This window comes from Mus caroli, chromosome 9 (assembly GCF_900094665.2).
Source record: "Mus caroli chromosome 9, CAROLI_EIJ_v1.1, whole genome shotgun sequence".
Taxonomy (NCBI): domain Eukaryota; kingdom Metazoa; phylum Chordata; class Mammalia; order Rodentia; family Muridae; genus Mus; species Mus caroli.
This window is the reverse complement of record NC_034578.1, coordinates 107333463-107356215: the sequence shown is the minus strand read 5'-3', so window position 1 is coordinate 107356215 and position 22753 is coordinate 107333463. Positions and strand designations below refer to the sequence as shown.

Below are 22753 nucleotides of genomic sequence, written 5' to 3'. Positions count from 1 at the left end.
TGTGTGTGTGTGTGTGTGTGTGTGTGTGTGTGCATGCTCTGTGGTGAGTACTACATGGTGTGTGTGTGTGTGTATGCGTGCGCGTATGCGTATGCATGTGTGTGTGCATGTGTGTGTGTGTGTGTGTGGTGCCCACATGGAAGTTTTTGTGTGCACATTGTTAGTTAGGCTAGTACAGGATATCCTCTGTCACTCTCCAGGTGGTTCACTGGAGGCAGGCTCTCTCACCAAGCTGGAAGTGCAATTTTTCAGCTAGCCTAACAGGCCAAGGCACTCCCAGGATGGCCTGGCTCTCCTGTCCTATAATGGGGGTGACAGGCACCTGCAACCATGCCTGGCTTTAAATGGGTGCCTAGGATCTGAACTCAGGTCCTCATGCTTGCATGAACCATCTCCCTGGTGAACCATCTCCCTGGTACCCAAGATTCTGATGGCCCCATTAAAATACATGTAGCCCAGGATGGCTTCAAGTTCACTGTGCACCTGAGGCTAGCCTTGAGATCCTGGTCTTCCAGTTTCCAGGATTACAGGCATAAGGCAGTGTCTGCAGCCTGTCTGTACTGGAGGTCAGATTGATGGCAATGCGTAAAAGCCTAACTGCTCAATTCTGTATTCTTTGTAAATGAAACTACAGTTAAGACAGAAGCCATTCCTAAAGCGGTGCTTACAGTCTTAATAACAGATTCACTGACTTCGAGGAGCAGTGATGTCTCTACAATAAATAAATAAATAAATAAATAAATATATTTAAAAAAACACGACTGGAAATGTTAACTAGATGTGAGAAAAATATTGAGCCATGTATTTTGTATTTTGGGTCTTTATTCTTAGGCAAACTTCCCGGTGTACATTTAATCCACAAAGGACTCTCTGAAAAATATCTCACTTTGTTTATTATCCCTCCTGAATCTCATAGATGCCTGAACTTGTCTGGGTAACAGTGAGTGGCTCTTTATGGTTGTGAATGTATTCCCTGCTCTCTCCTGCTCAGCTCTCCTTCCCTCCCTGTCCCCCTCCTTTCCTCCTTCCTCTATTTCTTCTCTCTCTCTCTCTCTCTGTCTCTCTCTCTCTCTCTCTCTCTGTCTCTCTCTCTCTCTTCTCTCTCCTCCCTCTCTCTTCCCTTTCCCCTCTCTCTCCCCTCTCCCCTCCCCCTCTTTCTCTCTCCCCTCTTTAAAACTAAGACTCTTGCAGGGGGCTTGACTTAGATGTGGGAGTCTCCGTTTGAATTGTTCCACTGACCTACACAACTGTTGCATTTGGAACTCACAGCAGCAGTGGTTATCAGTGTAAGACCTGCCCAAGGCAGAGTCCATCAAGTCAATAATCCATCATGAGCAAATTGTTCTTAAGTCCCCACCCTCCCTCAGGAGCAGTTAAAGGTTATAAATAGCTCTTTTATTATAAATGTATTTAAGATTATAAATTATAACCTTAAATAAGTAAGTGCCCCTCTTGCTAATGGAGGCAGCACTGTATGCAAAGAGCACAACAAAAATAGACAGGGAAGCAGGAGAAGGACTTGGGCAGAGAGATTTGGTGGGAGAGGGATGATGGTTAAGACAGGTAAAGGCTTTGATTAAAAAGTATTCTATACATACATATGTATGAAACTGTGGAAGAATAAATGAGGGGCCTGAGAGATGGTTCTGATAAAGAACATGTACTGCTCTTGCAGAGGGCCCAAGTTTTATTCTCTCTCTCTCCTCCCTCTCTCCCCTTCCCATCCCCTCTCCCTCTCCCCTCTCTCTCCCTCTCTTTATATAGAGATAGATAATTTAAAATCTTTTTAAAATAACATTTTTTTTAAAAAACTAGGCTACATTTCAAAGATGCAAAATGTGGACTGCTCATGTTTTTTCCTTCTAGATTGGGTGTTTTGATTTCCAAATTTGACACCCAAAATTTGTGTCATTCTTAAAGGCAGGGAAATGTCACATAAGATGCTTTGGCAGGAACCTGAGTGTAACTGATCAGAAGGGTAAGACTTCCCAAGCTCAACACCACTCAGTCTATGCCCTACGTATCCAGGGTCTAGGCTCTGCCCTTTCTCATTGGGAACTACTGTTTAGTTACACTGCTCTTCTCTTTCAAGGATTAGCGAGAAAATCAAGCAGTGATCACTGAAATTGTGCTTAAGGTGGCCAGGATTTCTGTTCAATTTAAAGGAGATTAATGCAATAAATCAGTATAACCACTTTATACAGTTGAGAGCAATGCTTTTGAAGATGATGTGCTCTTAGTGAGTAGCCCAGAAATGGAAATCTGTCAACACTCTGTGACTCAGCCATGTCACCTGGTTGGCTCTGCTTGCCACTTAATTAACCACCAAACATAAGTATGTGTGTGTGAGTGTGTATATGTGTGTAAATGGGTTTGTGTGGGTACATGTATTGAGAATGTGTCCATGTGTATGTGTGTGTATGCATGTGAGTGTGTGTATGTGTGTATANNTGTGTATGTGTGTGAGTGTGTGTGTGTGTGTATATATATATATATATATATATGTGTGTGTGTGTGTGTGTGTGTGTGAGTGTATGTATGTGTGTATATGTGTATGAGTGTGTGTGTATATGCACATGAGTATAAATGTGTATGAGTGTATGTGCATGTGAGTGTGTATGTGTATGAGTGTATATGTGCGTGAGTGTGTGTGTGCATATGCTGTGTGCTCATACATGTTCTTGAGTGTGAGCACAGAGGCACACTTCCCAGGTCACACACTTGGCAGTCAGAGGACATCTTCTGGTACTGGTCCTCATCTTTTACCTGGTTTGGAACAAGTTGTTGACGGCTGAGTGCACAGGCTGCTAAGTGTTTGGCTCTTCTCCTGTCTCCATCCTCTGATCGGTCACCTACGTGCACCACCTATTGTGCCTGGCTTTTATGTAGATTTTAGAGATTCAAACACGGGCCCTCATGTTTGCACAGCACACATGCTAGCCACTGAGCCACTTCCCCCAGCCCTATCGAACCATTTTGGGGCCACATATTTTTTGACACAACAAATAGGGAGTAAAGACAGAAAGAAAACAAAAGGCTAAAGATACATCATGTCAATCTTGGCACTAGTGAAGCTGAGGCAGGAGAACTACGAGTTTCAGATCAGTCTAAGCCAATAGTTCTCGAACTTCCTAATGCTGCAACCCTTTAATATAGTTTTTCATGCTGTGGTGACCCCCTCCCCAACCATAAAATTATTCCATTGTTACTTCATAACATTAATGTTGCTATTGTTATGAATCCTAATGTAAATTTCTTGTATACAGAATATCTGACCCACAGAACTACTGGTCTAAGCTGTGTAATGAGATCTTATCTCAGAAGCTCAGATAAATAAAAGGATAAAGAAAAGCAAACACTGTAATGTAATTTCTGAAAAATCACAAAATGAGTAGCATTTTACAAACTCATTTCAAGTCAACTTTTTATTGTAGTCATTAAAGCATACATATGCATACATGTAAATACATTTGAATGTGCACATGTATGTGTGTGATATGTCTACATGCAATATAGTTATTATATAATTTATTATTTAAACTATACACAGTTGAAAGGGATTTTTATAAGACGTCTTTATTTTTATTTCATATATACAAGTGTTTGACTGCATGGATGTCTGTGTACCGCATGTGTGCCTGAGACCAGAAGAGAAGACTGGATTCTTGGAACTGGTGTTATAAGTGGTTGTGAGTTATCAGGTGGTTGCTGGGAACTGAGTCTGTGTCCTCCATAAGAGCAGCACGAGCTGTTGAGCCATCTTTCCAGCCTCAAGGGGGTTATGGATAATTACTTTACAGCATCTCATTTACAGGGACATATGGCCTCCTATATAAAATGTTCCTCTTTTTAAAATAAAGCATCAGAACCAAGATGTGTAGATTCTAATCTCCATTGTATTCAATGTATCTTCTAATGTGTATTAAATTGGGGAATAATGACTAAAATTAAATAAATCTTGTCAAAGTTGAAGAGAAGAAACCAGTGACTCCCTAGCCCAGCTTCTGTTGAGAAGGCATAAAGGCTGCCTCTAATCCACAAGGGGTTTGGAGGATACATAGTTACAGTGAGCAGCATAAATCCTTTTGTCTTAGCCAGAAATCAGGAACAAAATGCAAAAATCCATCAAAATCAACCAGTCAGGAGATTCAAGCACAAGGATAGGGAATCCAAGGCTAGCCTGGGCTACATAGTGAGTTTCAAGAGTAGCCAGAAAAACAGTGAAATTATGTCTCAAGACAGCTGATTTAAGATTCTTATATTTTTGTTCTTCAAAGGTATTTGTGTTCATTTATCATTCATTTGTTCCTTAGCCTAACATCTCAATATATATTCGCTCAGGCTTCATGATAGTTTTAAAAGAATATGAAGTCAATTAAAACTTCACAGATCAACTGGTAGAGGTAGAAAATGTCAATCTGTGTTGTATATGTAATGAGCGTTATTTAACTCTGCATTCGAAAGATGAGTAAAGAGAATGTATAGCATATTCATTGAAAGTATTATGCTTTCTTAAAAGAGTAATCATTTACCTAACGCAAAACATTAAAAGGGGACTAGATTAGAAATGACTTGGGAAGTAGAAGTCTGACCTTGACCCAGTTCTCTGGCATGCTGGCTGGCAAGAAGCATTTATGACTCCTTGAGCTAGCACAGCTGCCAGGGAATCCATAGGAGAGGGTGTCTGAAGTGAAGAGAGAGGTTCCATTTAATTAGTCACCAGGAAAATATTTAAGATGCTAGTCTGTTTACATCTGATGTCTGCTCATCATCTTTGGTAGATGAGAAGGCTGTGTGTGTGTGTGTGTGTGTGTGTGTGTATCCGAGTATGTTTCCGTGTGTGAGGGTATGTGTATGTGCACATGCCAATATATGAATTAATGTATGTTAGTCCGTGTGAATCAATATATAGTGTGGTCATACCATGGTGCATGTGTGTAGGTCAGAGGATGACCTCAGTTGTCTATGCCTTCTGTCTGATTTGAGATAATTAAGGTTCCACTTGGGGGTTTGCTTTGTTTGTTTTCTGCTGACTATGCCAGACTAGCTATCCATGAACTTCTGGGAAGTCTCCACTGCAAGAGTTTTACCCACCGAGTCATCCCTCTAGGCTCTCTAAAAAGACTTTACGTGAGGGTAAGTTCACCTTCTCCTGAAGACTTTGATAGCAAAAAGCTAAGCTACAGGGTGGGCAAGCTTTGGTTTGGAAACAAAAGACAGAGAACTGGATTGCTCTCCTCCATGCTGGTAAGAAGTTTCCAGCTTCTCCAAGTCTCTGCTGATGCTGATGGCTAGACTCTGTTTGGAACCCAGATGCCTGGTTGTTCTTACACTGCAGCCCAGAACTCAGGGACATACTAGGACTTGGAGCCTGGGCTGCACAAGCCCATCCAAATAATATGTGCTGATTGGTGGCACCTCGCTAGAAGCAGCTTGCCCCTTCTGTTCTCCACTGACCTAGGTGCTTAGCCACCATTTGCATCCCAAGCTGCTTCAGTCAATAGAGATGAACAATTCCTTTATAATGTATAGGCAAAACAGCATATTCATTGAATTCATCAGGCCCCTTCCTTTGGAACTGTTCTTCCTCGGTGGTCCATGCAGAGTTTGTGAGCTAAAACCTGGGTGCTGGTAGCTAGAAGGAACATTTCCAGGACTTTTGTTTGTTGGTTGGTTTGTTTGTTGGGATGGGGGAAAGGAGGGGGCAGGGGGAGGTCCCCCACAGGATATTCTCAATATCCAGTTTGCTTTTCGCTAAAAGTGTAATTATGGATGGAGCAAAAGCTTCCCCACCGACTGAGTTGACAAGGCCAATCACCATGGAGTAAATGTGTGTTGAGGAAATTACCTTACCCTGCACCTTGCCCGAGCTTCCCAAAAGCCCCAGGAGGTAGGGAAATCATTTGCTTCTGGTTTATAGGGGGAAAAGAGTCTGGGAAATAGAAGCCGTGGGCCTAGGTATTGGCATGCAGTTTCCAATTATGGAGTCTGTGACCTTTTCCAATAAGAAACACACTGAAACTTGGACTACAAAGTCAACAAAGCTTCCTGCAAGGGTTCCTTCATACAGTCTCCCCTTGCTGAGCTGATGGTTGCATTAAATCTTTGATCAGGGCTAGAGGTGTGATTTGGTGGTCGAATAAGTGTTTAGCACAGGACTCTGTTCTCGCCACAGCATCAATAAATAAGTACGGAAGGAAGAAACGTTGGTTAGGTGTACTATAAGCTTGAGACTAATTTACAGAACATCTCCTTAGCCTGATATACTTACTGCAATGCAAGACTGGGCGGGAGCTAGCAGAGACAGAGACCTTCACTCACCCTTTCTTCACTTCTCCCGTGGTTAACATTCTGCATCAAATCAAAGAAAATGTCAAATTTAACACAGTAAGCAGTGCAACTTGAGTTGAGTCATAATATATTTTTTTCTCTTTCCCCTAGGATATTTTACACAGTGACATTACTTAATAGCACCCCCTATGTTATAATCAATTTCCTACCAATTTCACCATTTCCAAAGGGAGGGCCAAGAACTCAGGCAGGGAGTCAAATACTCTACCCTAATGTCTAGTGACACATAAATTTGAAAGTTAACATTTATTTAATTGCCAAAGCGGTCATGCTAAGTGCATAGTCTGACATATTGTTGGATGTTAAAAATGATCATTTTTGTGACAGGAAAAGGTCTATAAAATCAAGAAACAGGGCTGGAGAGATGGCTTGGATATTAAAAGCACTTATTATGGCAGAGAACTCAGGTTCAATTCCCAGCACCCACAATGGTGGCTCAAAACTGTCCCGACCTCCATTCCCAGAGGATCCAACTTTCAGCCTCTGTGGGCACCAGGCATGCATGTGATACACAGATAGACATGCAAGGAAGCTACTCATTCCATAAATCAATGTTCAAAATTGTTAAAAGAAAAACAAAGACAATATACTATTTGACGCACGATCCAACTCATTTTTAAGATCTCCATTTGTGCAGATTGGCCCAGTCACTTGGGCCGTGCTTCTTGATGTGACATTTCTGTTCTCTAAAGGAAAGGACTGTGGTGATAACAAAATTAGCCAGCACCCCATCCTTCCAGAACTCTCTAGACTGCCTCTCTCAGCTTACTCTGCCCTATGGCTTCTAGGTAAAACACGCCAATGTAAGGCATGTCCTGACAGAGATCCAAGGGCAGAAGAACATTGAAAGGAGCAGAGCTGCCTGCATTGCTGTGCTGCTCATTCTGACAGCCAGCCCCTTCCTTCAGCTCTTGCTTTCTTCCGTGTCCTGGCGGGGCCCTGAGGCCATAGCCCAAGTCACCAGTACCAGGGACATCACCTCAGCTCTTCTGGCTAACTCTTCATGACCTTAACATTCTATTCAGTTTTTTTTTTCTACCTCATTTTTACTTCCTGTCAAATGAGAGCAGTGACTGTGCCCTACTTTATAAACTGTTTAAGCCAGTGAGGGCGGGGAGGCACGAGAGTGCATATCAATCTGGGTACAGAAAGAACGCTTGATTTTCCCATAGCAATATATCCAGTGTGGTCTCTGCTCCCTCACCACATGCTCACCTCAGAGTGTCTGATGGTTAAAGAACTTAATGGTCCAGGTTCCCAGCCAAGGAATGATGCTTCCCACAGTAGGCCGTTTCCGCATCCCAGTTAATGAAGTTTAAACAATCCCCAACAGATATGCCCAGAGAGCCATCTCCCAAGCACTTCTAGATTTGGTCAAGTTGACAATTAACAATAAACCATGCCATTAGAAGAAGAGCCAAGGCCAGTCAGGGAGTGCAGGATATAGTTCTTTGTTAAGAAGACCAACACATGCCTGAGAAAAAGGTTCCAAGTAAGTGAAAAGGTGGTTTAAGGCCACTCAAAGTAGGAATGCAGAGGGGAAAGCAATGACGGTGACATATCTTGGCTATTGCCTGCCATTTGCAATTAGTTCATGTCTCTCACCAAAGGGCAGACTATCCTGCCCTCCTCAACACAAAGACTGAGCCTATTTTACAAATAAAGTGAAATTAGAGAGAAGGAATACATTCATTATTAAGCTGATTTTTTTTTCCCCAGAAAAGTATGAAATGGTCATCAGTAGGAATTCAAGGCAGACGGATGGAGCTTAACATCTTTTCCCAATCCAGATAACTATCTACTTCGTGAAAGTTCAGTAAATATCAAAATCATATCTCTTTTCTTCTCCTTCTCTCTCTCTTTAAGGCATGTGAGTCTTCATGTGTGCAGATGCATGTAGAGGCCTGAAAAACAACCTTGGTGTCATGAACACCATCACGCTCCTTTGAGGCAGGGCCTCTCATTGGTGTGCAGCTCCACGGTTACTGTCTGGTCAGTGAGCGCCGGGTATCCTCCTAAATACACCTCCCCAGAACAGACATTAAAAACGCAAGCCACCATGCCTAGAATGCTTTAGTATAGTTTGAGACATTGAACTCAGGTCCTAGTGTTTATGGGTCAAACACTACCAACTGAATTATCTTTTCCAACCCTCAAAGGGAGACCTCAAGCTCAGCATCAACTTGTGAATAACAACATTTCAGGATGTGACATAACCTGACTGTAGGAGGACCCCTGGGGTCTAGTGCTTTGTAGCATAACCTTCAGTAGGCATTGAAGTTTTGTAGAGACAAGTCACTGACCTCAGGGAAACAATGCTCTAGCCAGAAGCAAAATGGGGAACCCAGATTGCGCAGTAAATAAGGAACTGCTTTGAGAAGCCAGTCTCAAGCCTTTGGGTGGCTGGGCCCAGCATAGGCCGCACATGGATACCTTTGGTGTGGCCTCATGGCTCATCAGGGAAGGGCTAGCTTTTGTAGTCCCCATGTTTGCATTGCTGTATCAGGCTGAGATGCAGAAGTTTCCTCTATTCTCCTTAGAATGGGTAGATCTAACTGTATTTTGTGGGCAAAATAGTCTCCCAACTGACAGAAAACTTCAGGCAATGGTCTTGTAGCCATCTTTATAAGCTCCAGCTGGGAGCTTATAAATCACTTTTAACCATGATGGAAGGCTGGTGTTACCCTTCGATGCCTTGAGGTGACAACAAGAGTTAACAAGTGACTGATCAGAACCATTTCTCTCCCTACCCTGGAGCAGGCCATTAAAGAGTGAGGCTGCTCAGTATGCAGCAGAGACAGCCTGCAGGGGTGTGCATGTGCCGGGGCTTGCATGCTCTGATGCATGTGTGGAGGTCAGAGGACAACTGTCATCAGATGGTTCTCTTCTTCCACCATGGGCTCCAGGGACCAAACTCAGGTCATCAGGCTTGCATGACAAGTGCATTTACCTGCAGAGCCACCCCATCAGCCCAAGACAAACTAATTTAAATCTGTGTGGGCAGGCCTGTGGATTTCTGATAATTGCCATGGCCCAGATTTTTCAAAGGCACTTGTAAATGACAATTCCTCATACATAGAATAAAAGATCTCCCTTAGTGCTATTCTGTCAATGATGGTTAGGACTTAGATGGTTTTACACATGCACAAGAAATTGTCTCTTGACCATTGTTTGAGTGTATGACATTGTCTGGTACCCAGGGGCTCTTGTATTGGGTTCTTACCTATTGGGATATTGATGTAATTACAAAATTACAAGGAATCAGAAGTCATGTTCCCAGCTCTAACTGTAATGACAACTTTAAAAAATGTCTCGCCTTGGGAGGGAGGTCAGTCAGCAGAGTGCTTGCCATGCAAGAATAAGTATCTGAGTTCAAACTTCCATGTTAAAAACAAAATCTCTCTACACCTTGAGAAAAAAATGAGAAACCAGATCATGGTCAGCATGTAGCCCTTGCATATGGATGTGAAATATATGTGTGTGTAAATAAAATATATACACACACACACACACAAATACACAAGGAGTATGTATCTGTGGCATAACCACAACCAAAAAAAAAAAAAAAAAAAACCTTCCAATTCTTTCTCCAGTTTCTGTAAAAGAATTTAACTTAATTGTCCAACTTAGTAGGTGTTACGGAATGTTCCATCAAGTCAAAAAGGCCCATCAATTAAGTTTGAGTGGAAGGTTCATGTGAAAACAGAATTTCCCATTGATCTCTACTGAATAGCTGGAGAGTTATCTCTCTTTCCTGTGTGTTAAAGAACACTAATCATGTCCACAAAATGAAAATAAAATCATCTTTTCCATCATATTCTTGCAGGGGCTTGTCGTGGGGGTGATCTGTTGGCTTTTCATTATCATACAGAATTATCAACCAGAATTAGCATACAGCACTGTGTTGTGCTTCGCATCCATTTTCTGAGTTGTCTAGTGTCTTCAGCCAAGTTGGCAGGGAGGAAAGACCCAAGACGTGTCACTGCATGATTGAATGAGACCCATGATAGTAATGAGCAGGCTGAGATTGAGAGTTCAGATCATCCAGAAAGAAGAATGAAGGTTCTCTATCCCCAGCCCCCAAAATCCTCTTGATTGTATACAGCCCTTGGTGTAAATGTGTGTAATGACAGAGGGCCCATAGCAATGTGTAGTCTATTCTACTCTCTCCTCATTTTAAAATCATTTACCATCTTTCAAAATGCAAAGACCCTTAACTTTATCCCTGTTTCAAAAGCAGTAAAAATATACCATCAAAATCCTAACAAGCCTATGTGCCTGGCTCTTTGCCTGGTGCTCTGTCCAGCACTTGGCCTCTCTGCCATGCTTCTCCTGGGAACCATTGTCTTCTGCTGCCCCTGTTTCCATCCAGGTCACTATCATTTGCTGAACATAGGCTCAGCACCTCTCTTCCACAATAGCTCTGCAGCTCTCTTAATTTTCTGAGCCCTCTGTTCTCACACACACCCTTCTCTACTCTGGATTCCAGGCTCTTCTGATCCTAGCCTTTCTACCACTCCTTAGACTTCTATTGATTTTTCATTTCTGCAAGTTAATGCCTGAGTGTTACTGTGACCTATAGGTCCATTTCCATAGCCATTTCAGGTGATCATAACTCATAAATGTAGCATCGTCAAGATCAGCCATGTTCTTGTGACTTCCAAACCTGTGCCCAAAGACAAAATTGGCTCGCCTAAGCTTCAGAGCCTTTCACTCATTTGTTTACTAATAGCTAATATGCATTTGTCCCTCTAGTGTCTCCAACTCAGGTGCTACCGTTAGTTACATACAAATGTAACCAAGAGGATTACTAGGACTGGCCTTCATTCTCTGCCATTCCTCTCTGTACCTGAATGACAGGCTACAACATCCGCCAACAGTATTTTTGGATGGGTTTCTTATCTCTACCACTACTACATTGGCTCAGCTGTGCCTTCATCTTCTTTCTTGGTTTACTGTGGTTGTCCCCATGGACTCTCAACCTCCAACTCTGCATCTCCCATGAATCCAGGGATGTCTTTGTGAAAGTGTCCACCATTTCACCGCTCCACTTAGACCTACACCGTCACTCTCCATTCCAGTCTGATCTTAAAGCATTACATTTTCACTTTATAAGACAGTGTTTAAAGCCCTACAATTTGAGCCTGATTTGCACTTCTGACCCCTTCTACAATCCCTAATGGAGTCTAACCACCTTTGAACTTAGTTCTCACATCTCTGGGCTTTGCATGTATGAACCCTGACTCTTCTTACTTCATACAACCTCACTAACATTAACCACTCATATTCCTACTGGAAGCTTCTGAAGTTGTGGGTCATGACCCCAAATGACATCACAGAACTGACTGTGGGGGTGAGTTGTAAAATAAAGGGGGGGGGGGTTGGTCATAAAATTCTGAATATGTGAGGACCAAAGTAAACTCGGCATCAAATGCGGAATGAATCCAAGATTTTTCTGAGACAATATCTGTCCCTTAAGTAAAAGCTTTCCCAGTTGTAGTCATAGATAGCTACCTACAGATTGGATCTGAGGCTGTGGTAGTTATCTTGAGGTGGTTGGCCAGGGCTGGTTCCACCCTAATACCCTGTAGACATGCAGGTCAGTGGTGCTGATCTCCTGGCCTGTGGCCTCCAGGTGAAAAGAATTAAGTCTGTAGAAATAGGTACCAAGGGGCCAGTTATCATAGCCTTCTCCATCTTTCTCTTGACTCTGGCCCCTGCCCCCCAGCGTGTTTTGGGGAAAGCCTTCTGTCTGACTCAGTGTTCTGCCACCAGCCAGGTGAATGCACAGCATCATCATTAACAGGCCAGCTGAGGCACACGAAAGCTCTCTTTCCCTCTGAGGCCCTACCCTCATTAAGAAAGTAAAATGTTGGTGAGTCTTGCGGACAGCCTTCCTCCCTCTGGATTGTGGGAGATCTCTGGCTGTCAGCATAGCACTCTGGGCCAGGAAAGTTCAGAGAATTACTTCAATAATATGACAGCCTCTTCCATTTAAAATGGAATTCAGCTCGGCTTCCCTCGGAGCCTTCATTGAAATTCTGCACATGATCCAGCCCTCTAGTCATTTAACAATGCCTCTCATGTTTGCCCTGATTTAAGAAAGAAAGAAAAAAGGAGAGAGAGAGAGAGAGAGAGAGAGAGAGAGAGAGAGAGAGAAGTAAAAGAAAGAAAGAACAGAAAGCAAGCAACCCAGCTTTCTGTTTGTGATAACTGGATCAGGGTGGTGTAATTGCAGGGAGGAGGCCCCCAGGCTGACAGTAATAGGATGGCTCCTCTGATGTGTGTTACCATCAGACAATGACCTGTGCGTGGTTGTTCTCGGGGGACAGTAAAGAGGCTTTTAAGAATTACTCACTGTGAAGGATGAAAGCTAATAGGAAAGGAGCAAGTGAAGAGCAGAGAGACGCTTCGGGAAGTCTGGCTTCACTTAGGCCTGTCATGGCTCCCTTCAAAGTCATTAGGACGAGTGGGTCTCCGAAGGAGCACTCTGAGCATCGCACATTCTCATGCAGGCTCCTCCCAGGTCAAGGCACCTCCTTCCTGAGGAATTAAAGCCACTAAATAATAAATATCAAGGGAAAGGAAAAGAACGGATCCAGAGACTGCCAATAAGTAAGGTGAGAGAGGGCACTTATATCAAAGAAGATACAGCTCCTAATGGGCTTCTACAGCAAGAGAGAAAAAGACAGTCCTTATACTCTGTGTCCTTGTCTTAAAGGCCAGACATAGCTCCTGAATCGCATACACCAGCAGGCTGGCAGCTTGTGTTCGACTTGGGCACTGTTATTAAAAACAGAAAAATCAGATGTGCCTGGGGAACTTCAAGGATGCTTGTGCAGAATTGTAGGTGGATATGTCTTCCAATGAAGTGCCCAAAAGCTGCTCTCTGCGCATAAGGTGGGGGTCCACTTCAGGAACCCACAGAGGTTCTGCAGTATAAAGTTACATACTTGCTTTCCTTATCCACAGCCTCCTGGGACCGACCACAAAGGCTGGTTGCTGATTCTGGGAAGGGCAGTGTGTCCTAGAGATGTAGCCTTTGTAGTGAAATAAAACTAAGGAACACGTTCACAGTATCCACACAGTGAGAACACATAACAGCAGCGTAAGCTCCAAACATAGTATCTTGAAATGGCCTCCGGCATGGAGGCTTTTGCTTTGTCTCCAGCCCCTGATCTGATATTCTAGATTGCTTGGTAGTAGGTTTCTCACACCCATATTTACCCTCAAAATACTATGAACACTGCCTCCATCTCCAGCCCAGTGCTCTCCCTAGAGTTAAACCAGTTGTCCAGGAGGGTTTGGACTGAGTGGAAATCACATAGAATTAAGCTACCTGTGATAATTCTCTCAGCTCAAGACAACCTAGAGTTGCTTGAGAAGAGAATTTGTCCTTCAAAACCTCCTTGAAGGACTTGCAGTGAACAGTTCAGCCTTCGGGGAGTCTGCGAGAGATCACCTTGATTGTTAATCAAAGTAGGAATACCCCTCCTAAATATGGGCAATAACCTTTCAAGTGCTGCTAACAATTCAAAAGCTAGCTAAGCAAGTAACTAAGTAGACAGCATGGGCTTATCCATTTCTCTCTGCTTGGACTGTGGTTATTAAAAGGCTAGTTACTGAGTTTCTGCCTCAGTTTCCTCTTAGTGGTAGACTACATTTGAGTGAATAACCAACACAATAAAACAAAACAAAATCACCAACAATAACAACAACAACAAAACCAAAACACCCTCCTTAAGTTTCTATTCATCAGGGTAAGGGTGTAACAGATTAAAACTGAAAGTCACCCTGTCTGATCTACCAAGAATTTTAGAGTGTAATTCACTTGAACAGCCACCAAGTTCATTCCACTCCCAGAGGGTCCACCCACTGTCCTATTGTCTACAAAAAGCAGCCTGCAGGACAGTTCCTGAGTGGTAAGGGTTGGTTTGCATGAGGCAGTCATGTTTCAGCCTTGACTTTCTTCCTTTCCTATGAAGAAGAAGATTTTGCTCAGAAAACTGTGAGCCATAATTCTTTGCCTCTTCACCTAATTGCGTTAACTATTGAAAAAACAATTAATGTACCAAATGGCTATTGAACACCTGCCACATGAGAGAGATTATATTACCTGCAAGAGATGAGGAAGCCTGCATAATAAATGGTGAGAGAGAGAGAGAGAGAGAGAGAGAGAGAGAGAGAGAGAGAGAGAGAGAGAGAGAGAGAGAGAATGAGAGCTACAGGGTCAGAAGCCACAGCAAAAATTCTATTTGTCTCTCATAGTAGCTTTGAGGCTTTGATGATTTACTGTATCTTTTAAAGTCTTCCCTCTTCTTGAATGGTGTTTCATGAGAGCAACTGCTTCTTAGGATTCTGTAGCGCCATGAAAAAGCACTTTATTCTATCTTGGTCAGAGACCATGTGATAAACCCCTAAGTGTAAAGCTGGAGTACCATGAATGATTTTAAAGCAAAGGAAGATTTAGAAGAGTCCATAGGAGCCAAGAACCAGCAGATAATGGAAACTTGCGATAAGAGTGGCCAGTCCCAGACAAGCAATTTGCCTTCATGTTCATGACCAGCTTCACCATAATCAGGAACTGCCACGATCCCACAGCTCACCTCAGACAAAACAGCAGAGTTAGAATTCAGAAGCAAGTCCAAGGACAATTCCTGCGGAATGCAGGGATATGTGTAACTTGGCTCAGCTGGGATACCTGTGTGGCATATGTGCATGCCTGTGTATTTATGTGTGTGTAGGTGTATGTTTGACACATGCATGTAGAAGCCTGAAGTTGGCAATTGGAGTCTTCTTCAGTTGATCTTCCAATTACCCTTCTTTGAGGAAGGGTCTCTCAGTTGAGCCCAGAGCTCACTGATATGGCTAGCCTTGCTAGCCAGCTTGCTGTAGGTATCCATTGTATCTACCTTCCAAGTGCTGGAAATGCAGGCAGACTACTGCCCACCCAACATTTATGCAGGTGCTGGGAACCAGAACTCTCACCCTCGCATCTGCATGGCAAGTACTCTACCCACTGAGCCATCACTCAGAAGGGAGGGGAAATCCATGTATTAAGTGGACTGTTAACTAATAGCAGAAAAAGTCATCCACCCCATTAGGAATGGCTCACTCAGTCTGACCACATGCAAATCCCACTGCTTGGATACATTAAGATAGCCCACGACCTTCCTGAGAAATGCATTCTCTTGCCACCCTCCTGGGTTTCGGTTTTGACAGCCAACAGCCGTGGAGATAACCTGAAACCACAAATTCTGGATACGGTTTGGCTCATTTCATTCATTTCCAAAGTGTTTTCTGTGGTAAAGCTTCTAAGGAAGAGCTAAAAAATCATTTGCAACAATGTATCATGTCAGATCACTTTACATTCTGAGTTTTCACTGTATTGAAACAGGACAAACTACACACACACACACACACACACACACACATTGCACACTACAGAGTCTCCCTTTAGCAGAGTTGGCTATTTAAAGGCCATGAGGCATCCAGTCACCCTTAACCCTTTCACTTTCAGAAAAGTAAACACCACATAGGACTTGAAAATTGAATCAATCTTGACTAGATATGAAATAATAATAATAAAAAAAAACAGCTAATGTCTTCATCATTTCCTGAGCAAGCCTGTCAGGCAGAAGGGTGTTGCTTTTTTTTTTCTTCCTATTTTGTAAGATGTATTATAGCTGACTAATCCTCCATAAATATGAAAGAATGATCGTTTCACAGCTACCAATTGACAAACTGGAACACATTTTTCATTTGAGCAGGCAAGATAAGCAGGCTGCCAGGGGCTCTGCCACCTCTGCCTCAGACAAAGCCTGTCCCAGGCAGGAGCTGCTGGTTCATTCTTGGGTCACCACTATGTTATTTTTAGTTCTCTGAATCTTCACAGGAGTTCAGATCACATTTCAAGCGACCTCCCATCTCTGGGACTCCTCTACAGCCCACCTTCCCTAGCATAATTTAAAGAAATGGGTACCTCCAATTAAACCATTCCAGATGTAAATTTCTTGCCTGGAGAGCGAATTGAGAAACGAATGGGATTCATGAATATAAATTGAGCCTCCCTTACTCTTCCGTTTTCATCTTGAAATTGAAGACTATTCACCTCCCCCACATAAATCCTTATTTGCCTTAAGTGTGTTTACTGTGGGACCCCAGTGCAGGGCTGGTAGCATATTGCTATGTATAACCAAAGGTAACTCTCACAAATCATTCTGGGATGAGGCCTGGGGAGGGAGAGGCCGCATGTAGCTGCATCTGTGTTCCCAGAAAGAAAGTAGATAGCTCTGCAGCAGGCAGTGCCCTGTGTGGTGATTGGGTAACTCAGCCTCCACATGCTCGGCCTGTCCTTGAGTATTTCCTTCATTTATCTGCAAGGGGATTTTTTTATTCTCTCTCTCTGTCTCTTTGTCTCTCTGTCTCAGTGTCTCTCTGCCTCTCTCTGTCTCTGTCTCTGTCTCTCTGTCTCTCTCTCTGTCTCTCTCTCTCTCTCTGAACATCTTTGCACCCCTCATAGTTTCTCTTCACCTTAGTTTTGAGCCCTGATACAGGACTCTCTTGTCAGCCACAGGAGATTTTTTTTTTTTTTTTTTTTTTTAGCACAATGGTTGGTTCTGTGGAAGGAAGGACATGTCTGATCAGCAAACATGCAAATGAGCTTTGGACATTAGGCTGCTTTCTCCCTTGTTCCTCTTCCCTCGTTTTTGTCACCTCTCTATTTTTCTTTTCTGTTTGTTTGTTTATTATCTAGTGCAGTGGTTCTCAACCTTCCTAGTGCTGTACCTTTTTAATACTACAGTTCCTCATGCTGTGGTGATCCCCACCCCCCCATTCAAGTTACTTTCGTTGCTACTTCATAATGGTAATTTTGCTACTGTTATAAATCCTAATATAAATATTTGTGTTTTCTGAAACAAGCCCTTCTGAAAGGTTCTTTTATCCCCCCCAAAAGGGATTGTGATACATTGAAACGAACTGATCTAGTGGCTACACATAGTCAGTAAAAGGTCTATTCAGATGCCAAATACTAAGTTTGCCCTCAGTTTTCAGCCAGAAATATGTCTGTTTTAGTACTCCCAATGGCATGACCTTGACAGTGAGTTCAAATTGCCTGCTCTCGGTTACAAAAGCAAATGGTAAGAGAGTATAGCTCGTAATTGATTGTAACCCTCTTACAACCTTATCAAGTTACATTTTATGTATATTACAGAGCATGCTACAAAAGACTCAGTGTTGTTCAAAATAGCTTGATAAGGAAATAGTAAAATATTCTCAGATTGTCTTGTCAGGGCATAACTTTATTTTGCGTATGTGGGTTCTGTGTGTGTGTGTTTGTGTGTGTGTGTGTATCTGTCTTTCTGTCTGTCTATGTCTGTGTGTATCTGAGTATTTGTGTCTATCTGTCTGTGTCTGAGTGTGTGCATCTCTAGCTATGTCTGTGTGTGTCTCTATCTGTTTGTATCTGAGTATGTGTGTTTCTGTCTTTGTGTGTGAATGAGTGTATATGTATGTCTATGTCTGTGTGTTCGTCTGTCTGTGTGTAGGTGTCTGTGTGTGTGTGTCTGTGTGTCTCTGACTCTGTCTCTGTCTCTGTGTGCATGCATGTGTGTGTGTGTAAGTGGGTGTGTCTCTATGTGTGTGTCTGTGTATGTAGAACAGACAACACACTTGGATGTCATTTTTCAAGGGTTGCCACTTTTCTTTTTAATTTAGGGTCTCTCATGGGCCCAGGAATCTCCTACAATACTAGACTGAATAGGCAATAGGACCAGGATCAACCTTTCTCTACCTCCCTGGCACTGAGATTACAAGCATGTGTCACCATATCCAAAGATTTTTTTTTTCTTTTAAATAAGAGTTCTGTGGATTTAACTCAGATCTTCATGATTGCAAGGCAAGCATTTGACTAGGTTATCTACCTCCTCTGCCAGACTTCATGATGGAAATTCCACGGCAGCTGGATATATAAATTAGAACAGAGGGTGTAGACACTAAAGACCAACAGAAACCTTTTAAAAAGAGAATGTATTCAAGCAGCTCCACATTCAAGACCTTCTGAGAAGCAGAGTTAACATGTCATAGCCTTCATGGTATTTCTTAACCCAAGTCAGGTGGGTTTGTGGTTGAGCTACACATACTGTAGGTATGAGCCCTTGGAGATGGGACTCTGGGGGTTACATAGGACTCTGAACATATGAAAGAAAAGCTTTGAGCATTCACCCTGGTGAAGACAGAGCAGAAAATTACAGCCATTACCCATAATTCAATTGGTGATACATGGTGTCCTTACAAGGACTTTAAATAATTTACTAAATTAAAAACTTCTGTAATTATGAGCAGGGTGCACAGTGGGAATAAAAATTAAGATGACCCTCAAGGCCATTGAAAGGGTGACTTTAGGAATCCATATTAATTCAGACCCCTAACCTCCCAATGTGGCCTGTCTCTAGATTATTGTCTGCTATCTTCCATGCCAATAGCTTGCTTCAAATCAACTTGGAGAACAGAATTAGTCTTCTAACTCAGCGACTCCCTGCAACATGGTTCTCTGATACGCCTGCTATAAATGAAGATATATAGTTACAGAACCAAGTATTTTCTTCTGTGAAGACTAAGATTTTATCTTCCCTCATTACAAAGTCACAGCATTCACAAGTATTCATTACATGCATCTGTTAACAATGTCTATACAATCTGTGTTCTTGTTTCATTTTTAGAATCCGACCGTACAATTTATCTCAGTGTCTGTGGTAAGATTCTCCTCTCTGGTCCTCAATTTCTCAGTGTAACATACCTATGCAAGCTCTGGAAACACCTTGTTTTACAGAAGTGAGCGATCCTATCGTCCTATCAAAGTTATAACTTTCTTCAACATTTATAAGAACAGTTCTCAGCCTTCTTTCACAATGCGTTTAAAACTTTTTGCTTTTAGAACAAAACTAACTAAATAAAATTTTCTCTATCAATTGAGAAAAAGAAAAGATAGCCATCCAAATGAATAAAAATAGATGATTTTTAAAAAATATTGTATTCTATGATATCTGATGCATGCTCATGACTATTGATTGGGTGTTTTACTGGAATGTTCTCTTAGGGGCTAATTGTTGAACAGAACACTTTTCTCTTGCTGACACCCCACCCCCAGTGGTTAATTCCTCAGCATGAGGAGTCATTTGTTCACCAGAACATGGCCAAATAGACTCCATACTGTGTGAACAGGCTGTTTGGTGGTTTCTGTATGCATAAAGCAAGTTCAGGAGAGTGGGAAAAAAATCAGTGAAGCAGTCATTTAAACTAAAACATCCTTAATAATCTGAAATTATTGAGACCATTGAGGAAGCCAAACACAAAACTATAATTTATGATGTCAAGAGAGGCTGCTGTGTAATGATGAATTAATCATAGTCACATGTGTTCACTGGACTAGTCTGTGTAACAATAGAAATACCAGGGTTTCATTGGCCTATCCTATGTAACAATAGAAATGTCAGATTATTTTTTTTTTGAGTACTCTATGCAGCAATGGAAATGTCACAGGAGGTTCACTGGACCATTCTTTGCAACAATAGAAGTATCAGAAGATTTTTATTTAACTGTTTTATGTAGCAATGGAAATGTCAGTGGACCTTTTGAAGCCATAACACTGTCCACACTTCAAGGTTGCTTTTTAAAATTTTTTTTTCATTCTTAGGAAACAAACACCTGGATAGCTTAGCCACACCATGGAGCCTGAGATGTCTGAGGCTGCTAGCACCCCACACAAAATCACAATTTCTTCCCACGACAGCTTCTTACAATCCATTCAGAAGAATTTTTTTTCTCTCTCCTTTACAGGTTACCAGCCAGTCTTGTCTGGTCAGCAGGGCTTCCAAGGCCTGATGGGAGTACAGCAGTCAGCACACAGCCAGGGTGTGATGAGCGGTCAGCAAGGAGCCCCCGTGCATGGTGGGATGGTCTCCTACCCAACCATGTCTTCTTATCAGGTGTGTGCCAGCAGCAGCGGGGTGTGGGTGTGGTTGTGGTTGGGGGGCTGGCCACAATCTCACACTTGTCAAGACAGAAGTTATAGGAAGTTGCAAGTGTGGAGCAGTTAGTAGGGTCATGGATGATTGATCCATGCCCCCATTAGTTCACTTTGAATTGAGACTTACAATTCAAATGTCAGGGCTTATTAATGCTATGCTGGATTTGCTTCCATAAAAACTGTTCATAGAAGGAAATTCTTTGATGCTCTATCCCAGAAGACCTTTGGGAACTCTGTTGAAATGATACTTGGTAGAAAACCATTATGGCGATTTCTCTACCATATTTTATCTACTCAAGTATACTTCTTTCTACTGGAGTTGCAAATTATCACAGGTTTTTATGTGGTGTCTCAGACGCATTTAAAGCAAACCGATGCAGGTACAATTCCATTCTGCAGGTCAGAGCACATATTGAGTCTTTAACACATCTTGTGTGTGCTTTTGTAATTCGGAACCGGAAGCCTCCAAGAATAAGAAATGAGGAAGGAGGAAAATGGTTTGACCGTTCAATTTAGCTGTACTGGATGCTTCTAGCTTTAAAGAAACTATACTCAAGCTTTCTATGTGGACAAAACCTTCCTTCCTACTAAGGAAGTCACCAAGCTTCTTCTCATGAAAACAGAAAGGGCATGCTTTTCCACACTGAGAGATAGCTAGAGGGGTGTCCAGATACTCTGTTGGGGCAAAGGAAGGAGCAGAGGAGGGAAGGGAGGAGAGAAGGCAAGAAGACTTTATACTTGTAAGCATCTGCTTTATCCTAGAATCTCTCCCTGCCATACTTTCAGAGGCTCTTTGACAGAGATGTACTTATCCAAATGGTCGCCATGTATGTTCAACCTGTGGTTCACAGGCTACATGCAACCCATGATTCCTGTGAATGTAGCACACATATTCATAAGCCATGGTACCCTGTACCGGTGTCAAGAGTTGTACAGTCAGACAGGTTAAGTGACTTTCTCCAAGGGAAATAGCTAATAAATGATAGATATAGGACTAGAAATCTGTTCAGTGGATCTCAAATACTTGAATGATATTTATGACATCATGCCCTCCCTGAACACATTAAACAGCATCCTCACACTTGTGTCTCACACAGGTGCCAATGACCCAAGGCTCTCAAGCAGTGCCCCAGCAGACATACCAACCACCAATCATGCTGCCCAGTCAGGCAGGCCAAGGGTCACTCCCAGCCACCGGAATGCCTGTGTACTGTAACGTCACACCGCCAAACCCTCAGAACAACCTAAGGTTGATGGGTCCACACTGCCCCTCCAGCACGGTTCCCGTCATGTCCGCTAGCTGCAGAACAAACTGTGGGAACGTGAGCAACGCGGGCTGGCAGGTCAAGTTCTGAGAGCTCGGGCTGCCTGCTGTCCACTTCATCAGACGTTAACTCACGGCCTTCAAAGGAAGAGGAGACTGACGACTGGCTGAGGACTTCCATATACACTCAACGTGCAAACGATTGCTGCTGGTATTCTGTACACACTAATCAAAGACTAATATACACATTAGCTGGTTAATGGTGCATATTTCTGTCATGTCTGCTAGGTATGCCTTTCTAGCTTAGCTAGTGACATGAATTCATCAAGGTAAGATTTTCTCCTACCACTGAATACCACTGTGTAGATTACAATATCCCTGATTCGGATTAGTTTTGTACTTCGTGTTGAGTTTGTGATGCTAAAAGTATTTAAAATATATATATATAAACTAAATCACACGGTACCAAAGCTGTAATGGAAAAAGGAAAGAGTTAAGGAATGGAAGGAATAATTTATATACACTATAGAGTTTTCTTTTTTAAATGGATATATATGGCATTGTAGTGTTTAATCCAAATAAAAGCTTATTTGACCTTACGGAGGAAGGTCATGTTTTTACCACCAGTTTGTTTCCGTCTCTCTTTCCATGTGCTGTTTACCTATTTAGTTAATGGTTTCATTAGCAGATAGACATTAATTTTACAGAATGACATTTCCATACTTCTACAGAATGCATTTTGACCTCATTAAAACTCAGTGTCTCCTCAAACTCTCCTTGATATCCTCCCTCTTCTCAGTTAGCTCCACTCCTCCACGCACTGTCTGTCTGTCTGTTTGTCTTTAATGAACCAATGAGGATTTGGGGGGGTGAGGCTTTATTTGACTTTCATTACAATATTGTTGCTCATCACCAATGGATATTAGGACCGAAACTCAAACAAGGCTGGAACCTGGAGGCAGGAGCCCATGGAGGGGTGTTTCTTACTGACTTGCTCTGAATCAATAAGTTTCACTAGGGCTTCTTACAGAAACAAGGAGAGGGGATTGTTTAAAGGAACTTGTACAATTACTCTCTTAGAGGGAAAGTGACTCTATCCCCCATCAACC

The 22753-nt window shown here is 42.5% G+C and overlaps 1 protein-coding gene across 36 annotated transcripts in view; it reads left to right on the top strand.

Moving 5' to 3' along the window:
* Nucleotides 1-22279, top strand: part of Arpp21 (cAMP regulated phosphoprotein 21) — a 167061-nt gene extending 144782 nt beyond the window's left edge. For 23 of the 36 annotated variants that reach the window (XM_029481266.1, XM_029481255.1, XM_029481247.1 and 20 more), the window contains 2 exons: nt 20191-20339; nt 21478-22264. In XM_029481266.1, the coding sequence (XP_029337126.1) occupies nt 20191-20339; nt 21478-21735 (407 nt within the window). In that variant the 3' untranslated portion in view covers nt 21736-22264. Of the gene's footprint in view, nt 1-20190; nt 20340-21477 lie in introns of all 36 variants that reach the window. The other 13 variants (XM_029481269.1, XM_029481278.1, XM_029481270.1 and 10 more) reach the window with 2 other exon arrangements.
* Nucleotides 22280-22753: the final 474 nt, after the last annotated feature.